General features: G+C 57.3%; 1 protein-coding gene across 7 annotated transcripts in view; it reads left to right on the plus strand.

Annotated features, from left to right (window-relative positions):
• Nucleotides 1-21,471, plus strand: part of NAV1 (neuron navigator 1) — a 219,227-nt gene that overhangs the window by 129,025 nt on the left and 68,731 nt on the right. For 5 of the 7 annotated variants that reach the window (XR_014817546.1, XM_021064511.2, XM_021064513.2 and 2 more), the window contains exon 6: nucleotides 3,714-4,079. Coding sequence is in view for 6 of the 7 variants with exons in the window: in XM_021064511.2 (XP_020920170.1) it covers nucleotides 3,714-4,079 (366 nt within the window). In the remaining variant the exon portion in view is untranslated. Of the gene's footprint in view, nucleotides 1-3,713; nucleotides 4,080-21,188; nucleotides 21,351-21,471 lie in introns of those variants that run through there. The other 2 variants (XM_084979412.1, XM_084979413.1) reach the window with 1 other exon arrangement.

The raw sequence follows: 21,471 nt of genomic DNA on the forward strand, positions 1-21,471 counted from the left end.
GCCTGGTGTCTGCTTCTGCTTGAGAATTAGATTCTGTGTAATTAGGTTGGAGCATCATTGGAAGTGGGATGGGCAGCAGAAGCCACCGCAGGGCTCAGGGTGTGCCCATCCACGCCCTCCCCGCTGCTTTGCCTCACCATCGCCAGGAGCTGTTCCCTCCCTTCCTCTTCCGCTTCTGAAGCCTCTACTGTGCCCTTCCCGACACCCAGGGTCGTTCTTGCCCCTTCAGCCGGTGGCCACACAGTGGCCTGCATTCCACGCCACGTGGACGCCCCTCCACCTGCTCCTCGAGGCACCTGGGCTCTGGCCGCCGGGCGGGGTGCTCAGCCCTCCCATGGCACCTCTCCTACACCGGCATCCTGGCCGCAGGCTCTGCGTGACTCAAAGTTTCCCCACTGGCTCCTCGGGCTGCCCGGATGAGCTCATGCTGTCAGCTCCAAGGGGGACGGAAGGCTGGGCTACACCCTGGGGGTGGAGGGGAGCAAACCGCCAGGATTGAGAAATCCTGGGGGGCGTAGAGCAGGAAGGCTGAGAGAGGGGGACAGGCAGCCTCTCCAGCTGGACTGGAAGTCGGTTCCTCCCCGCCTCCTGGGGTTGGAAAATGAGAACAAAGTTGGGATACAGGGGCAAGGGGAAAGGGCTTTTCATAGCCCAAGTGTGTGGCCAAGTGAAGTCCAGACTAAAGTTGCATACCTCCAGTGACAGAGAGCTCATCACCTCTCAGCCCTCCTCTCCTTGTGGAGGTGGCGGGGGGTGGGAGGGATGGTTATGAAGCAGAGCTGAAATCAGGCCTCAGGGGCTCCTCCACCCCCACGTCGCCTCGCCTTCATTTCTCCATCCTTCACAGCCCTGAGTGGGAATCCAAGTGGGACAGAGGTCTGGCTCGGCCTGGCTCACCATTTCAGGGTCACAGCAGATCAAATCTTGAACGTCCTCCTCCCCCAGCCAGGGAAGGCGTTGGAACAGGGCTCAGCACCAGCTCACCCACCAGCCCCGTGCCAAGAAGGTACCAAGTGCTTGGTTCCTGTGAGGGCCACGCCCAAAGTGACTCACCCACGGGCAAGAACAGAAGCAGCAGCCTGGCCTCCTGTTCCCCTGCCTCCCAGCCCCCAGCCTCCCACGTTAAGGCAGCCTGACCTCAGGCAGACTCTGCTTTCTGCTTGGCCGGGGCGGAGTGGGAAGACGGAGGCCAGAAGCCGTTTGCTTGAGGTTGACTGGCTTGCAGGGAGCGCCTCTGGCCTCTGGCTTCTCTCTCCCCTTATGGGAGGAACCCAGAGCCCTGAAGCTGGTTTTTCTGTTTACTCTGGACCCAGGGCCACTTCCTCTCTTGGCCTTTGGTTTAGATTACTCCTGGTCCACACTTTGGTAGCCAGAACAATGACTCCCTTAGTTTGTATGGCTCATTTATTGATGAAAGTGTGCTTTCTATCAGTCGGCCCTTCCTTCTGCCCTGGGAGGAGTGGACAGGATGTGTACACATCCCCTGAGTCGGAGAAAGAGCCGTGGGAGGCCGGGGGAAGGGGTCACATGCTGGAGTCACACAGACCAATCGGGGTGGCTTCTGCATCCAGCGAGCTTAGAGCCCAGCCGGCTGTGCGCAGGCGCCGTGCTGGACAAACCCAGCCTCCATCCCGGAGGAGCCTGTGGTCCAGTAAGGCTACTGCCACGCTGGAGCTCACAGGCTGAGCCTAGATTCAGTTCCTTTTTGGAAACCTTACCTCCAGCCCTGCTTCCTCTGTTTCTCTGACTGGTTCCCCCAGCAAGGAGAGAGGCTGGGCTAGCGGGCTGGGGCGGGAGAGGAAACGGAATCCCCCTGCCACTGCATCATGCCCTCTACCCCAACAGTGTCCTCCCCAGAGAGTTGCAAGGTGGAAGGGCTGAATCCAGGACCCAAGTTTGGGCTAGAATGTCCTTTGCCTACTCAAAGGGGTCTAGAGGTGCAGCTGGGAATAAAGAGAGGCAGCGAGCTGGAGTGGTACCTATAGGGCAGAACGCTGAACAGGCTGCCTGCCAGGACCAGTGGGCGAGGCAAGGGCCTGCCCCACCCCTGTGGCTTGAGCACCAGGTACCCACCTGGCACTGTGCAGACTTCGATACGGGGGGGGGGTGACACAGGCCACCACGCAGGACCAGGGGCTCGCCTTCAGGGAACCTCCATCCTCTCCCAGGGCTGCAGTAAGCAGAACAGGGTGTGACACAAGGGACAGACAGAATGGCCCAAGGGGAGAAGCTGGAGGAGAAAAACCATTTTCTCACCATTGGTAGAGACAGTTTTGGAGGATTTGGGGCCCTTTAAGGAACTTTACAAAAACAGGAATAGAAAAAGCAGTGTCCCAGACCCATCTGACCCCCTAGAGTGACTAAAAATGGATGTCTTCGCAGAGTTAAGGTTCCAGTGCTTTGCGTAACACATGTTGCCTCCCCCCCACACCCCCGTGCCCAGCTTTCTTGGCCCCCAGATCCCATGTCGAGAATCAGCTCCGTCTGGCTTTATTTAGGCCCAGCCACTGAGACCCTCCCTATGGTTGATTTGGGCTGGGTGGGATTGTGGGGTTCTGAGTGGCCTGTCCAAGTAGACCCCACTCTGCTTTCTCCTCTGCAGCCCCTGTGGCCCTGGGGAACAAAGGACACCTCGCTCTAGAGGCCCGGACCCCTGGACTCTGGCTGTCCAGCACTAAGCTGCCTCCCTGCTCTGGCCCAGTAGGGCCTGAGGCTTGGGGCTCCAATGGCCATTTCCCCATGACTTCTCCTCTGTCCACTCAAGGCTGCTCTGTCCTCTGCCGAGGTCCTGCTGCTTCTTCTGATGCCCCTGCCTTGGCTGGCACTAGGCTTAGGATACCTGCCGCACATCTCATCAAGTTCCCAAAGCTGGAGTTCCCCTTGTGGCTTAGGGGTTAGCGAACCCGACTAGTGTCCATGAGGATGCGGGTTTGATCCCTGGCCTTGCTCAGTGGGTAAAGGATCTCGCATTGCCGTGAGTTGGCATGTAGGTTGCAGACATGGCTTGGATCCCTTGTTGTAGCAGTGGCGTAGGCTGGCAGCTACAGTTACCACTGGACCCCTAGCCTGGGAACCTCCATATGCTGTGGGTGTGGCCCTAAAAGACAAAAAAAACAAAGTCAATTTCCCAAAGCTTAACCTTCGCGCTCTGTGCCCCTCTGCTGACTGCGATCCAGTTAGGGAAGCAACCAGCCCTGAACTGACAAACGAGATGGTAGACGGCCTGAACAAAACAGATGATCAAGGCCCTTCACACTCCCGCGGCTCCCCCAGCTCTCACTGGCCCCTTCCCATTTATTGAGCACCTTCTGTATACCAGGCACTGTGTTAGGTCTTGCACATGTGGTGCTTACAACTCTATGTATGATCAAGTAGCTGTTAATGCTTTTGCCCCCATTTTACAGATGAGGAGATGGAGGCTTAGTGAGGTTTCTGATTTTCTTCTGGCTTGCTGACCAGTAAAGGTAGAAAAAGATTTAAACCTGGGTCACAGTACAGAATCTGTGCCCCTGCAGTGTACCAGTTTCCTTCCCTAGTGCTAACCATCATCTTCCTTTGACAGCCTGAGCGGACGTATCCCGGGTGACCTACACGGAAAGGGAACTCAGGCTCGTGGACAGAGGTGGGGGGGCGTGAGAGCGGGTGGCCGTTTGAGGACGGGGGTCACAGTGGGTGCAGGGCTGGGGTTAACCAGTGTGCTTCTGCCCGCCCAGCTCCCTGGAGATGACCTGCTACGACAGTGACGACGCCAACCCCCGCAGCGTGTCCAGCCTGTCTAACCGCTCGTCACCCCTCTCCTGGCGCTATGGCCAGTCCAGCCCGCGGCTGCAGGCCGGGGACGCGCCGTCGGTGGGCGGGAGCTGCCGCTCCGAGGGGCCGCCCGCCTGGTACATGCACGGGGAGCGCGCGCACTACTCGCACACGATGCCCATGCGCTCCCCCAGCAAGCTCGGCCACATCTCGCGCCTGGAGCTGGTCGAGTCCCTGGACTCGGACGACGTGGACCTCAAGTCCGGCTACATGAGCGACAGCGACCTCATGGGCAAGACCATGACGGAGGACGACGACATCACCACCGGGTAGGGGCGGCTCCTGGGCAGCCAGGAGAGGCGGGGTGGACAATCCAGGTCGTGGGACGCCGGAAGGGCACATGGACCCTGGGGAGGATAAGGGGACTGCGGACAGTCTAGCGTGCGGACGCTGAAAGGGTGGGTGTCCTCTCGCCTGGGGAGGGTACTGCGCTGTGACAAGGACAGCATGCGGGGCTTCGCCTGCTGGTCTCGTAGCCGGTGATGTTGGGGGGGGGTGGGTATGGAGCCGACATCTGAGGAGCTGATTGGTCAGCGAAGATGCCCTTCTCATTGGCCCGCTTGGCTGTCATTCTCTGGCGCGCCCCGCCCTCCTCCTGGTCTTCTCTGGGAGCCGCAGGTGGCTCTGGTCTTTCAGGATCCTTGTGCTTCTCGGTGGGCGTCAGGCAGTCAGATCCCTTCCCTGTTTGAAAATGAGGGTGACAGGGCCCTGTTCCCTTGAGGGGCTGCTGGAAGTGAGGCTGAGAGCGTGTGTGTTGGAAGCGCTGGAGAGCCAAGCGCAGTAGTCGCTCTGCTTACGCCGGGTCCCAGCCCCTGGCCCCACCCCAGCTTTGGCCCCGTCTCTCCTCTGGTTTCTTCCTCGCAAGCTTCTGACAACGCAGTAATTTCCGAGTCCCAACCCCAGTGTATCAAACCTTTCTTTGCTGTCTTCCACTTTTCCTTTTCTGCCCCAGTTGACAGCGTTGGGTTTGTGGAGCCATTGGACCTAGGGGACATAGGGACAGTCTGGGAAGTGAGAAGAGGAGACAGGAGGAGGGAAGTGCTGGGGCTTAGGAGTCCAAGCCCTGAGGCTGGAGTGCTGCACTGCTCCTGGAAGCCCTGGGGCATCTCTCCCCTGAGCCACCCCAACTCCCTTCCTTGGTTTGCAGAGCCTCCAAGGGACCACGTAGTGCCTCCCCCCACCCCATCCCCCTGGAACAGTGCAAACTGGGAGAGTGGGAAGGAGCCGAGCTCCAGGCCGGCCACTGCTCTCCACCCGGAGCTGTACTGGGAGGACCGGGCGGGCCTGTCCAGCTGACAGGCTGCTCTGGAGCAAAACAACTGACTCATGAATGGGGTTGTTTACTGCCTCTCAGTCCCAGGGGCCGGCCGACCTCAGGCTTAAACCCACCAGCCGGGCTCGGCTGGAGACCAGGCAGGCATCCAGCTCCTCAGGACAGAGGCTGTGCAGGGCGGGCCGAGAGCCTCTGTGGCCGATGGCCTCTCTCTCTTCTCTGATCTCCTCTGAGGTATCAGGTCCTGCCCTCCAAGAGCACCCAGCTGGACAGGGCAGCGGCACCACCCTGGGTACCAAGGGGTCTGAAAGTCCCCTGTGTGGGAAGGCCTGGGGCTGCCTTTCAAGGGCCCCAGACCAGGCAGAGGGAGGTGAGAGCTGGCGCTGCCCCCTTCCCCAGTGGCCACACCAGAAAACTCCACGGGCAGGACTCCCACTTTTGGGGGGACCCCAGGCTGAGGTGGTGGCCGGACCTGTGGCACCTGACCGGTGTGTGAGCTGGAGCATGTCCGCCCATCCAGGCTTGGCTCTGTCTTTGCTCTTTGTAAACGCTCTGTGGAGTGTTTGCTGTCATCTGTAATTGCTGTTACTACTGCTGTTATGGTTAGAATCCCCCCAGAGCAGGCGAGGGACTCCTGCCCTCCCAGGGTCCCAGCCCTGCCCTCAGACATGGGCAGTCTAGCTGAGCACCATTAGAACCCGCAGCAGGGACAGACATGGTGGCAGCTGGCCAGTCTTGGGGACATAGATCCAGGAGGGTAGGGGTCAGGAGTGCTGGGAGGGGTGGGAAAGACACCCGATACCCACCCTCTGGACAGTGAATCAGTGCCAGAGCCGAGCATGCTAGGCTGCCAGGAACCAGCCCTAAGCCTGAGGAGCCTGGAGATCAAGGGGGGGGCTAGAGAACAGAGAGTGGGCCTGGTGATGCCTAAGGGGGCCTCCCTTCGAACCGCGGTGCTGGTTCCAAGGTCCCTTCACAGGCGTTTTTACGGTCAGTCTGCCATTAACGGCAACTCTCACCACCCCAGTTTTAAGGGGTCTCAGGCAGTAGCTCCCCCGCCAGGACCATAAACACAGCCATTCTTAAAGGGGCTTAGGAGTCGAGGGGAACCGATTTTAATCCCCAGTAATTTTAATGTAAACAGTTACTCCTCAATTATGTGTTTTCCTGGCTGAGTGTCGTGTGTTTTCACTAGAAGCCAGGCCTCCTAGGTGCCAGCAAAGCTTGAGGAAACCTGCAAACCAGGACACACGTGCCCAGCCTCCCACAGGCCTCCCAAAACCTGGATGGAAACCAGGTTTTGTCATTTTAAAAAATGTCGCCCTCTTGGGAGTTCCCGTCGTGGCTTAGTGGACACGAATCTGACTGGCATGCATGAGGATGCAGGTTCGATCCCTGGCCTTGCTCAGTGGATTAAGGATCTGGCATTGCCGTCAGCTGTGGTGGAGCTCCCACCAATGCGGCTTGGATCCCGCTTTGCTGTGGCTCTGATGTAGGTCAGCAGCTATAGCTCCGACTTGACTGATTCGACCCTTAGTCTGGGAACTTCCACAGGCCGAGGGTGCGGCCTTAAAAAAGCAAAAATTAAAAACGTCCCACTCTTGAGAAAACCGCTTTTCCTATGCCTACAACAGGAAGGGCTGTTCCCTTCTCACCGGCCAGGGACACCCAGCCACCCCCGTCAGCCACTGCCACTGGCCGCTCGCTTCCTGCCTGTCAGGGTGCCCAGCACATGGCCAGCAGGACAGGTGAGGCTGACAGACGTGGTTCCCACGCGCCATCCAGGTGAGCCACAAAGGGTGGAGGTGACCGGAGGCTTTCTGGGTGCTCTGGATTATCTGCGGGGGGCTCTCCCCAAACCGTGTTCTGTCCCCGACAGCCCTCCCCGCTCCCTGATCCCCGGCTCCTCGGTGCTCACCTGGGTGAGCGCAGCAAAGGCAGATTCTAGAATGAGGAAGAGGAATCCTCTGTAGCTGCCAGAATTGTCATATACTTACTCGGAGTTGTTTATTTCAGCAGTTGTGGTAAAATACGTGTTTGTATATGGTTCATTTCTTAACCACTTTTAGGTTGGAGAGTTCAGTGGCATTCATTACATACACGTTGTTGGCTCATGGTCCCCAGTTGTCATCTTCAGGATGTCCTCGGCTTCCCACCCTGAAACTCTGTCCCCATTAAACACTCGCTCTCCACCTCCCACTCTCCAGCCGCTGGCCCCAGTCCTTCCACTTTTTGTCTCTGAGCTTAACTAGTCTAGGGACCTCATTGACGTCGGATCACACAGTATTTATCTTGAAGAAACTGGCTGCTTTCACTCAGCGTCAGGTCCTCTAGGTTCATCTGGGTGGTAGCAGGTGTCAGAATTTCCTTCCTCACAGGTTCCGTTGTGGCGAAGCAGCAACGAATCCAACTAGTGTCCATGAGGTTGGATTTGATCCCCGGCCTCGAGGATCCGGCGTTGCCGTGAGCTGTGGTGTAGGTCGCAGACGCAGTTGGGATCCCGTGTTGCTGTGGCTGTGGGGTAGGCTGGCAGCTGTAGCTCTGATTAGACCCCTAGCCTGGGAATCTCCATATGCCGCAGGTGCGGCCCTGAAAAGCAAAAAAATCAAAAATAAAATTAAAGAATTTCTTTCCTTTTGGGGGCCCAATAACATTCCATTGTGTTTAGACCACATATTATTTATCCATTTACCCATCAACATACATTAGACATGCTTCCACCTGTCTTTTTTTTTTTTTTTTTTTTGTCTTTTGTCTTTTTAGGACCGCATCCGCAGCATATGGAGGTTCCCAGGCTAGAGGTCCATTTGGAGCTGTAGCCGCCGGCCTACACCACAGCCACAGCAATGCCAGATCTGAGCCTGACCTACACCACAGCTCACGGCAACGCCGGATCCTTAACCCACTGAGTGAGGCCAGGGATTGAACCCGCGACCTCATGGTTCCTAGTCGCATTCATTTCCGCTGCGCCATGATGGGAACTCCCCACCTTTTAACTGTGGGAAATAATCTTGGTGTGAACATGAGTGTACAAATATCTCCTTGAGAATCTACTTTCAGATCTTCTGGGTACATACCTAGAAGTGGACTTCCTGGATCACGTGGCAGTTCTATTTTTAAGTTTTTGAGGAACCAGCTTACTGTTCTCTGCCATGGCTGCACTATTTTATATTCCCACTAACAGTGCATGAGGGTTCCAGTTTCCGCAGCCTCGCCAACACTTATTTTCTATCTGTTTTCTTTTTTAAATAACAACCATCCCGATAGATATGAAGTGGTGTCTCCTTGTGTTTTAATCAGCATTTTCCTAATGCCTAAGGATGTTGAACATCTTTTCGTGTGTTTTATTAGCCATTCATATGTCTTCTTTGCAGAAATATCGATTCAAGTCCCTGGCCCGTTTTTTAACTGGGTCGTTTTGGTGTCGTTGCTGTTGAGTTGTAGGTGTTCTTGATGTAGTCTGGGTATTAATCCCTTATCAGCCATGTGACTCTGTGGGTTGCTTTTTCATTCTCTTGCTAGGGCTCTTTAATACACAAAAGTTTTTCATTCGCATAAAGTCCGATTTATCTGTTTCTTTTGTTGCCTGCACTGTGGGTGTCACAGCCAAAAAGGCATCGCCAAGTTCAATGTCATGAACCTTTGCCCTGATGTTTTCCTTTAAGAGTTTTGTAGCTGATGGGGCTTTTTAAAGATACAGATTCCAGGAGTTCCCTGGTGGCTCAGTAGGTTAGGGATCTGGCATTGTCACCACTGTAGCTCAGGTTACTGCTGTGGCTCGGGTTCGATCTCTGGCCTTGGGAACTGGACACAGGAAGCCTCTATTCCTTGAAGACTAATACATCACTGGGGGGGGAAGATGTTGAGAGGAAAAGAATATCACAGCCGTGGGCGTGGCCAAAAACAACCCCCAAAATACAGGTTCCAAGTCCCCTACCAAGGAGATTCTCTGCTACCACTGGAAGTCCTATTTTTCTGATGCTTCTCTGTGATCTGGGGCTGATCTGAATCTTATTTTTTCCATAATAACACAACAGCGTCTTTCACCCTTGATTTTTGTGGGCGCAGTGACAGGGGCTTATTCCATTCCAGACAGAATAAGATTACAAGGAAGTTTCCCCGTGTTCCCCTGAAATCTGCCTCACTTCTGCCTGTTGATTCACGTGCTGTCATCCGAGAAAACTAGGGCGACGTGTAGATCTTTGTCCAGCTATTTCAATGGGTTTGTAATGACAGCTCAGATCAGCTCTCTCTAGAGCGAAACGAAAAAGTCACAGCTCACTTCAGCACTTCCTGAAATGACCCAGTCTTCCCGACCCCATCGCCCTCATCACCTTGTCTGGAAGATCTCTGGATGTCAGTGATCCTCTTAAAACTTGGCACCTAGACTGATGGCCGGCCACCGGCGGCCCTGCCAGGGTGACAAGGCAGGGCCAGCACCGCAGACGTCCCCGGCTTGGCTGCTGACCATCCTAGGTGACAGCTCAGGGCCTTTTCACCTCTTGAAAAGAGAAAAGGAATTTGTTTTTCTAAAAATAGGAAGGTCTGGAATTTAATCTAAGCAAGAAGATAAGATGCACGGCCATCTGTGGGACGGGAAGAGTTCCTGGCAGGGTCATGCTGGCACGGGGGAGGGGGCTGCAGCCCCCCTCCTTTGACTTAGACGTGCCTCTCACTGCGTCCAGTTCTGTCTGTGTAACTGGAGGTCTGGGTGGGCTCTGTCTGAGCTTTGCAGCATGACAGGCAGGAACCCCAGCTGCGTCACCAGCAGTGCTGCATGTCACTCACCTCCAAGGGGTAGCGATCACGTGGTGTGGGGTTGTCTCAGCAGCCCTGGCAGACCCCCTGACCAGTGACCAAGGCCAAGACCGCAGTGACTTAGAGCCAGCAGGCCCCTTTGAATGAGCCCCGAGGGTGTGCTGGGGGACAGTGGGTCTCGGAGACGGTCCCCTCCTCCCTGCTTCGGGTGGGGGCTGGCCACTCCAGCCCCATCCCCTCCTCACCCCCCTCCCTCCCCCGCCTGTCCTCTTGAACTGTGCTGGGAGCTCAGGGACAGATGGGGTTCGCTTCCTCCTTGGCACTGAAGTGTCCTGACGTTGAAAAATGTCAAATAAAATAAACCGTAGGCGCCTGCCTCCTCCCAGCCCGGCTCTTGGCTTCCAGAGGCAGGAGCCCAATCCTTAAAGAGACCCTTCCTCCTTGTGGAGCAACCCGGGCCTCTGCAGCCCCCGCCTGGGAAGGGCTGTGCTCCGGGCTGGTCCAAGGATGCTCAGCCCACCAGCTTCAGGGGCAGGATCCCCTCGCAGCAGGCAGTGGGTTTGTAGTGTTTGTACAGAGGCAGGAGGCATCTTCAGTGGGAGGGACCTTCTTCTCGGCTCCTCTTTCCCTGCAGCGCCCCCCACCCCACCCCCACAGTGGGCAGTAGCACCAGGCCTGGCTTCTGCCCGGGGAGCACAGGGGTCGGGCAGAGGGATCAGGCGCCATCCTGGGGAGGATCCCGCCTTCCAGGGCAGGAAGGAAGCAGTGCCCTCCTTGACAGCTTCAGATCTGAAAGGAAGGAGGAGACCCACGGCTCCAGGGCCGGAGGGGACGTCACGCTGATGTCAGCGATGCTTGTTGCCTCTTTGGGGAGAACGTCTAAAGGTGACAGTGTGGCTCTGCAGCGTCACACTCGTGGCCCCAGCTGGTGTCCTCGGGCCTGCCTGGGCTTCTGGAGCTCCACCCTGAGCTCCCGCCAGCCTGCTGTGTGGCGCGGAGCGGGTCACCAGCCTCTCTGAGTCTCAGTCTGTTCATTTGTTGAAAGGTAGCTGGTGAGGATCAGCTTGGGAACGAGTGAGAGTGCTTTAAGCGTATAAAGAAACGTCAGTTCAGAATTTATTTATTCTGGTCTCAACTTCCTGTTCTGCTCCTTTAACTGCTGGCCTCTATCTTAAAGAGAGGCTCTTAGGGTATCAGAATGAGGTTTCTTTCATTTTTTTTTTTTTTGGTCTTTTTTTAGGGCCGCACCTGCAGCATATGGAGGTTCCCAGGCTAGGGGTCCAATTGGAGCTATAGCCGCCAGCCTATGCCACAGCCACAGCCACATCAGATCCGAGCCGTGTCTGCAACCGACACCACAGCTCATGGCAATGCTGGACCCTTAACCCACTGAGAGAGGCCAGGGATCGAACCCGCGTCCTCATGAATGCTGGTCAGGTTTGTTACCCACTGAGCCACCACGGGAACTCCCAGAAGGAGGCTTCTGAAACTTGAGATGCGTTTGTGGAGTTTGGGTTTTGACTCTGGTGGGGGATGATCTTATCTTGCTTTTTAACAGTGTCGCAATGCTTTTCGTCCCGTGGTATGCGGTATAAACAGCATAAACAGCTCCGAGGACAGGCTCGCCGCACAGCCTGCGGGGACTGGCAGTGTTGCAGCAGGGTTGGGAGTGCGGACTGAACCCTGGCTTTTGTCACCACTGTGTGTGCCTTAGGGCATCCTCGCCCCCGTGTCAGCTCCCTCGGCGGGGAAGGCAGAGACGATAGTTCCTGGTCTGTCGGGCTGGTGGGAGGACACAGATAATACGCATACTCTGTGTGTCATAAGCGGTCACTGGAGCTCAGCCATTCGGTAACTGGCAAGAGCAAGCTGGTGGCCCTAAACTGTCACATGCACGTTCTGAAAGATAAGACGGTCTTCGGAAAAGCGTGTGGTAACTGTCCTGCTTCAAGTAAGTGATGCTTCTGGGCCTCCCTGGGGGGACACACGAAGTAGTTTACCTGACCCAGCTCTACCTGTTCACGTGACACTCTTGTGTGCAAAGGGTGCCCATGTGTGGTCCGGAGACCCCGGCCGTGGGTCCAGCGTGTGGTTGTGCAGTGTAGACAAGCTAATTGCACACGGGCTCCCACAGGTAACCATGACCTCTTCCTCGCCGTGTCCTGGGGATGTCGTTGCCTCGCGCAAGCATACGTACTGTAGTGAAGTGTCCCCAGAAGCAGACCTGGCAACGAGGATTTGAGGGCGAGTGGCAAGTGGTTTACCTGGGAGGGGATTCCGCAGAGCACTAGTGGGGGTGGGGGCGTGGGTGGGGGAGAAAAGGCAGCCAGTGCAGGATACCTGTGTGCAGGTCACTGCTGTGTCACCTGAGGGTTACGTGCCCCACCCGCAGGGCTGGGAAACATGGATGTTTCTCTTTCACTCCCATCCGTTACTGGCTGAGGGCAGCTCGCGGGGGCATGGAGTCCTGGCCACTCCACCCCAGCTGAGAGTCACGGGTGCCGATAGAAGTGCTCTCTGTGTTTATGGGGACAGTCTCTGCAGAGGGGACGCAGGTGGGATAAAAATGGCATCAATTATAGAGGGAAGATGGGAAGGAAGGAGCGTGTGGAGTCAGATTCCTGGGTCTGTTGGGAGGGAGGGGGTGGCTTCAGAGAGCCGCTGGCTTTTGAAACACCCTTAAATCTTAAAATGTGATGTAAGGGTAATGCTGCTGAGCCTTCCGGGGGCTGATCAGGCTCACAGGGTCTATTCCAGCTCCACAGGGTCACTGGGAGGTTGGAGTAAGCCAGGTATCCCGGAGGGCAGCTGGATGTGTGTCAGTTGCCAAGGCAACACATGCAGGCTGGGGAGGGGCCCCTCTGGCGTGTCCTAGTAACCTACAATTGAGCTGCTGGGTTTTCCCTGAGTTTGGTGACATACAGTCTGGTTGACAGTTGAGTTGGGTGAGAGCTGAGGAGGCTGTTGAGATGGGCTTGGCATTTCCCCACCCGCCCTGCCTGTCCACTTCTCTCTCCTCCTTTTCATCCATCGTCAGCCTCCTCCTTTTCCCCACACACCTTCTGTTCTGGGATAAGCCAGCTGGTGCCTGGAAATTCCATGCAGTCTGACTTTATAGAAAAAGAACACACGTTTGAAGAGCGGGTTCAAATCCCAGCTCCGAGGCTTCAAGAAGGCTATGCATCCGTTCCAGTGGCGAGTCAGGAATGTTTGCTATGAGGACATTGTGGAGTCTGTCGTAATAATATGGTAGGAATACAGCAGGTGCTCAGCAAATGTTACCTTCCTCCCTCCTCTTGGTCAGTCCCTAGAAAACCAAAGCTCTAGAGGTCGGAAGGCCATCTGCAGAAGTGAACTTTCCTACCTGGGTGGTGATGCGCTCTTGCTTGGTGGTCACCACCAGCCCCCACCTCTTCCCCCCGCACCGAATTCATCCCGTCGTAACTTGATTGATCTCTGACTCTGGGTCATCCTGGCACTTGTGTGTGTAATTTATACCGTGCTTTTAGAATTCTCTAACATGGAGTTCCTGCTGTGGCGCAGTAGAATCGGTGGCATCTTGGGACACAGGTTCAACCCCCTGCCTGGCACAGTGGGTTAGGGATCTTTCGTTGCCACAGCTGCAGCTTAGGTATGGCTCGGATCTGATCCCCGGCCCGGGAACTCCATAAGCTGCTGGGCGCCCCAAAAAAGAAAATATATAAATAAATAAGCTTTTTAACAATTTCATAGCGCATGTGGTCTACAGAATGCTCTCATGGCATTATCTTTTTTTTTCCCCCCTAGGGCCGCTCCCGTGGCATATGGAGGTTCCCAGGATAGGGGTCTCATCAGAGCTGTAGCCACCGGTCTACACCACAGCCACAGCAATGCAGGATCTGAGCCTTGTCTGCAACCTACACCACAGCTCACGGCCACGTCGGATCCTTAACCCACTGAGAGAGGCCAGGGATCGAGCCCGTAACCTCATGGTTCCTAGTTGGATTCATTAACCACTGCGCCGCGATGGGAACTCCAATTAAATTATCTTATTTAATCTTAACAACACTGAGTTAGGTGTTCTTTCCCCAAATTTATAAGTGAGAATATTAACTTGGCTTAACTGGCTTGCTAGGAGCACACGACTTAAAAGTGGCAGCCCGGAGTTCCTTTTGTGGCTCAGTGGTTAACGAATCCAACTAGGAACCATGAGGTTGCGGGTTCGATCCCTGGCCTCGCTCAGTGAGTTAAGAAACCGTCGTGGCCGTGAGCTGTGGTGTAGATTGCAGACGCGGCTCGGATCCCTCGTTGCTGTGGCTGTGGTGTAGGCCGGTGGCTATGGCTCCGATTAGACCTCTAGCCTGGGAATCTCCATATGCCGAGGGAGTGGCCCAAGAAATGGCAAAAAGACAAAAAGATTAAAAAAAAAAAAAAGTGGCAGCCCCAGAGCAGAACCTAAGCCTCTTACCACCCCCCCACCCACTGTCTGTGCTCATTCTGGCTTGCCATGAGGCCTTTTCCCTCTATGTGCGGTGTGCCCCTGAACTTGGCAGCAGGGCGCACAGGGCTTCCACTGGGGTGGGGGCTCCCCTCAGCCCTGCAGGCCACGCTGCTGGCTGACCAGCGAGTCAGAGTTGGAGCCCCCTCCTGGCATGCCCTTGAATGACCTCTGCATCTGCAAGGAGAGGGTCGTGCTTGGCAAAGCCACAGAGCGGCTGCGGCCAGGAGCTCAGGGCCAAGGGCAGGAGGGGCAGCCCAGCCTTGTGAACACAAGGTCTTGTTGTCCTTGGCTAGCGCTGGCCGCTGGGCGATCAGATGTCCCTGGACAGACAGCAAGAGACCATTCATTGTGGCTGAGGGAAGGCCAGCAGGCTGGGCAGGGCGCATCCCCGCTGAGCTGTGCCTGGGGGTGCCCTCAAGGCTACCCCCTAAGTTGCTTTTGCCCATATGTTGGGGCCACGTTGTGCATAGGCAGAGGCATAAAGTCTGGATTTGAAAAGTAGTCAGTGGAGTTCCTATTGTGGCTCAGCAGTTAACAAACCCGACTAGCATCCATGAGGATGCAGGTTCGATCCCTGGGCCTCGCTCAGTGGGTTAAGGGTCCAGTATTGCCACGATCTGTGGTGTAGGTCGCAGACAAGGCTCAGATCCCTGGTTTCTGTGGCTGTGGTGCCGGCCGGCAGCTACAGCTCTGATTTGACCCCTAGCCTGGGAACCTCCATGTGCTGAGAGTGCAGCTCTAAAAAACAAAAAAAGAAAAACAAGCCAAAAGAGTGGGGCCCAGAGAAGCTGCAGGCACGCAGCTCCCTCCAAGACAGGTCAGAACTCACCGGATACACAGGACAGGGTCGTGGATAGAAGTGTGGACAGGCTGATGTTGGAGCTGGTGCCATGAGAACAGAGCCAGTATACCCGTGATGTACATGCCAACAAGGGGCGGGGGGCAGACAACGCTGTATGAGACCCACCCAGACACCTGTGTGATGGGCTGGGTACAGAGAAGTTGTGTAGAAGCCAGGTCCCCTGGCAGAGGGCAGGGACATGCTCACCAGGCAGGCCAGAGGGCATCCAGGAGATGGAGGGACCTGGCTCGGTCCAGAGCTGGGGGAGCGTCTCATCACCTTGCCCCCCTCCCCAGCTGTCCTTGGCCAGCTCATATTGAAAGGGGTCCCCTTGGCCTTGTCCCTTCTTTCTTACGGATAGGTGAGTTAGCCTCACTGCACTGTGACCCTGGATAGGTGACGTGGCCTCACTGTGCTGTGATCTTAGATAGATGACTTAGCTTCACTGCGCTTCGGTCTCACCAGCTCATAGGAGAGGGGTGACAGTGCCCATCTCTCACTGCTTATTCACATGGCTGCCAGGTGCTTCTGGAAGCCTGCTATGCAGCCACTTGGAGAGATACAGCAGGAGAAAACCTGTTATTCTTAAACCCTTACACAAAATAAACTGGGTAGGAGTTCCTTGGTGGCCCAGGGGTTAAAGATTCCGTGTTGTTACTGCAGTGGCTTGGGTTTGATCCCCGCTGGGGACTTTTGTATGCTGTGGGCCCAACCAAGAAAGGAAGAGAGAGATGGCCAACAAGCAGACAGGTAAATGTACAGCAGCCTGGTGGTATTTTGCACCAAGAGGGAAGGTAAGGCCAGATGGGGGCGGAGAGATGGTGGGGGCTACTGGAGAGGGTGGTCCAGGCGACAATGTGCAAAAGAGCATGTGCAAAGGCCCGGGGGAAGAATAGCACATGGTCAAAGACAGGCAGGGAGGTCAGTGTGGCCGAAGTGGAGTAACAAACGGACAGGGGTTGGAAGGGAGGTCAGGAGGTAGCCAGGGGCCGGGTGGCACAGGTGAGGGGACACTCTTGGCAAGCTCCAGGTAAAGGAGCAATGAGACCTGACAGGTATTAACACAGGGTCTGCCTGGCTGCCCTCGGGGAGCCAGGGGCACGGGGAGCGGGCCAGACGCTGCTGGATCCTCTAGGGGTAGAGGTGGCGGTGGTGAGATGAATAAAAGGAGACATGCATTTACAGCCCCCTCTCAGACCGTGAGCTGCTCTTGCTGTTTCCTCTCCGGAGATTGGAGCTCCAGCTCAGGAACGGGGCCGTGGAGGCCGCCAGTGTCCCGCAGTCACTGCTCTGCCTAAGGGAGATCTCACATGCGTGGGAACACACACACACACACACACACACACACACACACACACACACACACACACACACGCAATCGCATCTGCCCCAGGGCAGCTGGGGGTGCGGGCTGTTGTTGGAGCAGCCTCCCTGTCCTGTTCCCACCATCCCATCTGTCCTGTGCGCTCAGAACCACACAGAGAGGGGCTGAGGTTTGGGACGCAGGAGAGGATGTGGAGCGGAGGCCGGAACAGTAGCCCACTGTGTGCGACCTGGCGGTGCCTCCCCTCCGGCTGCAGGGTGGTGAGAGAGGCAGGCCTCCTCCGAGGCTGTGTAAACATTTGGGGAGCAGCCCCACAGCTGGCAGCGGACCCCGTCCTCCAGCTGCCTCCTTGGCTGCCCCAGGGATGGCTCAGCCGGACTCTGGGGCTTCGGGATCCGCCACGTGCATCTGCTGACTCTGCTCCCCATGCCCCCCACCTTCCCTCTGAGCCCCAGGTGGCCCTGGGGAGGGAGTCAGGACGTGGCAGCGCTGCCCTGGGGGTCTGGGGGCCTAGGTCTGTGGAAGGAGGGGCCCTGGGCACATCACTGCCCTTCCTGAGCCCGCCTTCCCTCTGTGAGGACGGGGGAGCTGAGCTGGAAAGCCCTCACGATTCTGGGTCTCTGACCACATGAGGTGGGTCCGTTGAGGGCTCCCCGACCCTGGGTGTCCTCTCGGGGCCTGGAGGCCAGTGAGATCAGGTACCACCTTGCTGGTCCGCAGCAGAGGGAACTCGCCTGGGTCACGCACTGGCCAAGAGGTCCGCTTGGGATGGGACAGCCCCTGGCCTGGGATCCATGTCATCACATCCCACGCCTGTGACCTGAGGCCCCGCCCTTAGGCGTCCTAAGCTTTAACATCCTAAAGCCAGTGTAACGACACCTGCCTCCCCCTAGATCACTGGGCTGTTAGGACACGAAATCCCATTTTGTGATGTGAGCATGTTACACAGAGGCCGGGAGTGATTTTTATAGGATTTTTTTTTTTTTTTCTATCAAGGTCACAATGGATGATTCCCCAGAACTTAGTGGAGTGATGGGGGGACCTGAGGTTAGGCTTGGGAAAGCTGGGATGATAGATGTCGCCAGGCCGCTCCCCAAAGACAGTGGGAGGACCCCACTGCAGCCTGGCTACCCTTCATTCGCCAGTACCCCCAGGTCTCTCCCTGCTCCCCCCCATTCTCTCATCACCTGCTCTCCCAGGTGAAAAGCTCTTGTCGTGCCTTGCCAGGATGCTGCTGGGAACAGGGACAGAGGAGCTGCAAGCCTAGCTTCCCGCATGGCCCAGAGGCTCCTCTGCCAACGGGACACTTGCAGGGCCGAGGTTTTCCTCCCTGAAGGAGTGAAGAGCTTGGCGACTGAGTGGAGTGGGTGTCTGCCCCAGGCCTAGTCTTCTGAAGGTCTCCCTTCCTGGCTCACCTGGGGACAGGGGTGTGCAGGCCCCAGACACGGGACCTCATGGAGCTTCCGGGCAAGTCTTTCTCTCTCTCTTTTTTAATGGCTGCACCCCCTGCATATGGAAATTCCCAGGCCAGGGATCCTGTAACCCGCTTTTCCGGACTGGGGATCGAACCTGCACCTCTGCAGGAACCTGAGCTGCTGCAGTCAGACTTTTAACTCACTGTGCCACAGCGAGAACTCCCATCTTCTTCTTCCTCTTTGCATCACTCTAATCAGCCCCAACAGCCTTTGAGATTCTTGTTGGGGTGCAGCTGGAGCCCCCTGCAAATTCCACAATGTGTCTGTAGGAAATGGAGCCTGGGTCCAGAGCCCTGGGGCCTGGGACCCTTCAAGGTGTGTAGCGAGGGGCGAGGGGGGGGGGTCTGGCTGGAAGAGTTGTGCGTGTTTGTCTGGGCCCTGGACACTGCCAGGGTCTTCATGCTGCAGTTTCCCCTGCAAAGACCCCTCTCATGGACCTGGCACAGGAGACACAGGATCTTGTCTCTCCTCCACCCTGCACCAGGCCACAGCTTTGCCGCCTGGGACCCAGAAGGACCAGCGCAGTCACCCCCTGCGTGCCCCCCACTATCGACAAGGCAGCTAGGTCACTGTCCCCCCACCCCCCCGCTCTGCCACACCCCCGTGATGGGCAAGGTTGGGGTTGCTGACCAGGGGGGGCTGATTTCCTGCCGTCACAAAAGCCCCCAGAGGGCACTTCTGTCCACTTACCCAGAGTGTTGTGATCTGGTGGCTGAAAATAGCAGGGGCTGATTTGCATGCTATTTACTGAAGTAGCCAGGCCTCCGGGGACCCCATCCCATCTGGTGAAAGGCCACTCCACCTCCACCAGGTAGGAAGGTGGGTCCCAAGGTGGAGGAAGGTCCATGATGGAAGAAGGAAAGAGGAACTTCCGGGCGAACCTCAGATTCTGTTGGGTTCTGGTGGCTCCGGAGCCAGTCCCAAGGAGAAGGGGATTTACACACCCTCTTGCTGGAAATTCTCTTAGCGGGTGACTCAGAAGTCTGAGCCCCTGCCCCAAGCTGAGCCCTGGCTGAGACTTGCTCTCTTTAAGGCCAGTTCCTCCTGTGGGGGTGAAATTGGAGGGGGAGGGGGGATCAGGGATAAACCCCTGTAAACCCCATGCCTTGCCCAATTCAGGCCTCCTGTCCCTCCCCCAGGCTGTGCCCAGAAAGCCGCAAGGAGGAAAACCTTATGGAAAACGCTCAGCTACATCTGGAAAGAAATATCCCCTGCTGGTGACATTCCTTTGGCTGAGACACTCCTTTTCCCCGGGATTCCACTGGCTGAGGTCCCTTCTGGTGCACGGTCACCTAGAGCTGTTCCCCAGTGACCCAGGCTGACGCCAACACAACCGCGCAGGCACATCTCCCAGAGACCCACCCGCCCTCCACTTAGGGTGGCGGTGAGGATGGGTACCTGGGTGGGGCCCTGGCCCAGGGACCCTGTCGTGGAGTGAGACAGGAGAGGCTGTGAGCCTACCTTGCTCGGATTCTCCCCAGAGCTGCTCAGCCTGGGACCTGGAGGTCTTGCCTTGCTCTCGCCACCTGAGCCCACTCTGTAAAGGATGTATTTCCCTCCATGTTAAGGGGTTGCCTGAGGGCTCAGTATTGGCGTCACTGCAGCTCTTCATTCCCTTTTGATCTCAACGCCTATTTGGAAAATTGGGTCACAGTTTGCACCCTTGGACCCCCCACAACCCAGACTGTACAGGGGTCCGGGACAGAGTTCCTCTGTGGGGTAACCCATCCCTTAGCCGTAGAGCAGGGTTCACCCCTTAGAGCTGCAGCAAAGCCTTTCCCAGGACTCCCAGCCCCACACACACCTCCCAGAAGGTGGCAGTAGGAGGGGCTCCGGAGGAGTGCCACTTGTCCTCTGCCCCAACAACTGGGAAAACTGGAGCCCGAAGCTGAAGGAGAGGAGATGAGAGGCCTCAGGAACGTGCTGGCCCAGTGCTACCCAAACTCAGAGACACTGCTGCTGTGTGGCTTTCCATCATTTTAGCTCGGTCCTTTGGGGGCTTGTACAAATCTCATGCCTGGGTTGTTTCTGTTGCTTTAAGAAATCGTGGATATTATCTGTCCATTTCTAAAGCAGTCCTCCCCGGTGGCCCCGCCCCATCACTTTGGGATTGGGACCGACCTGACACACTCAGCCCCTCCCAGGAGTGTGCAGTGAGCCGGAAGAAGCAGGGGAGGGGGCGGTACAGCCCCTTCCCCCTCACTGAGGGAGGCTTAAGTTACCAGGATTCCCCTGGGTTGGGGGAGGGCTCATTGGGAGAGCCCTCCTGCTGGATCCCACTTTCTCTTCATCTACACTACCATACTCACTCACGTCTTGGGATCCTTTTCTTCCTGATCAGTCAACTGAAATGCCTCCTAGATGAAAGGCACAGACCCCTGCTGGGTGTGACCGGTTCTGTCCTCCCCTCCGTCCCCCGACCCATGCTGGAGAAAGGCTGGCCCCCCACCTTCAATGGTCAGCACTTTTCAGGAGGCTGTCCACCCATCCTAACCCCTCCTAAAGACAATTCCTGAGCAGCCTCTGGCACTGGCACCCCATCTGACCTTCACCCCCACCCCCCCAGGCACCCTCCCCAGACCTTGTTTTAGGCGATGTGTTGATTCTGTTCTCTTGCTCGACTGATTTCAAAGCTGGGAAAGGGGCCAGGAGAGGGCTGGGAGGAAGCCCTCTGGTGTCTAGTTAGGTGTCCTGAGCTCGTGCCCACCGTGCTCACAGGCTCCCCATCCCCAGAGACCTGGGATACCCCCACCCTTCTGCCCAAAAAGCTTGAGGAAGAGCGGGGGTCTACCCACAGCCAGCGGTGCAGGGGATGACTCCCAGCCGGCGACCCAGAGGGTGGGTGTGGGTGACCTGCTGCCTGAGTTGGGGGGGGAACCCCAGCTGGCGACCCTGGGTGGGGAAGTGTGGGTGCCCCGCAGCCGGCGTCCTGGAGGGGTGTGACCGCAGCCTGCGTGGTACGTGTGTGGGGGAGTGACCCGCCGAGGCCAGGGTGGAAGATCGAGGCCCCTGCAGCCCCGCACCTCCCGGACCCCAGGCCCGGGAACTGCAGCGCCGCGGCGGCTCTTTGTCTACCTGCTCCGGGCGTTAAAGGGCCCGCTCGCAGCCGGGGCTCGGGACCCGAGGCGGCGGCGGGGAAATGGGGCTCTGTCGCTTTAAGTGCAGCTGGAGCGGTAAGTCGAGCGGGCGGGGGGGAGGAGGGAGCGGAGGGGCGAGGGCCGGTCCCGGGTCTCCGGCCGTCCGCGTGGCCACGCTCAGACCTCCGCGGGGTTCGCCCGGCTGGCGCGGCGTCCGGCGCTGGTTGCCACCAGCCGAGGGCCGCCTGCGCCAGGGAGGATGCTCCATCTGCCCTTGCCGAGGGCGGGAAGGACGGCCAATTTCCCCCGCAGGTAAGCGCCGCGGCCCCGCCGCCGGACCGCAGTCCCGGGTTGCGTCGTAGACCCCCGGCCGCCGCAGCCGCAGCCTCGCGGGGGTGGGTGTGGGGTCCGCTAGGAGGAGGGTCTGGGCCGT

Source organism: Sus scrofa, chromosome 10 (assembly GCF_054392235.1).
Source record: "Sus scrofa isolate SSC_HxYL_T2T_F1_AM1 chromosome 10, Sscrofa_HxYL_maternal_Yorkshire_Landrace_v2.0, whole genome shotgun sequence".
Classification (NCBI taxonomy): domain Eukaryota; kingdom Metazoa; phylum Chordata; class Mammalia; order Artiodactyla; family Suidae; genus Sus; species Sus scrofa.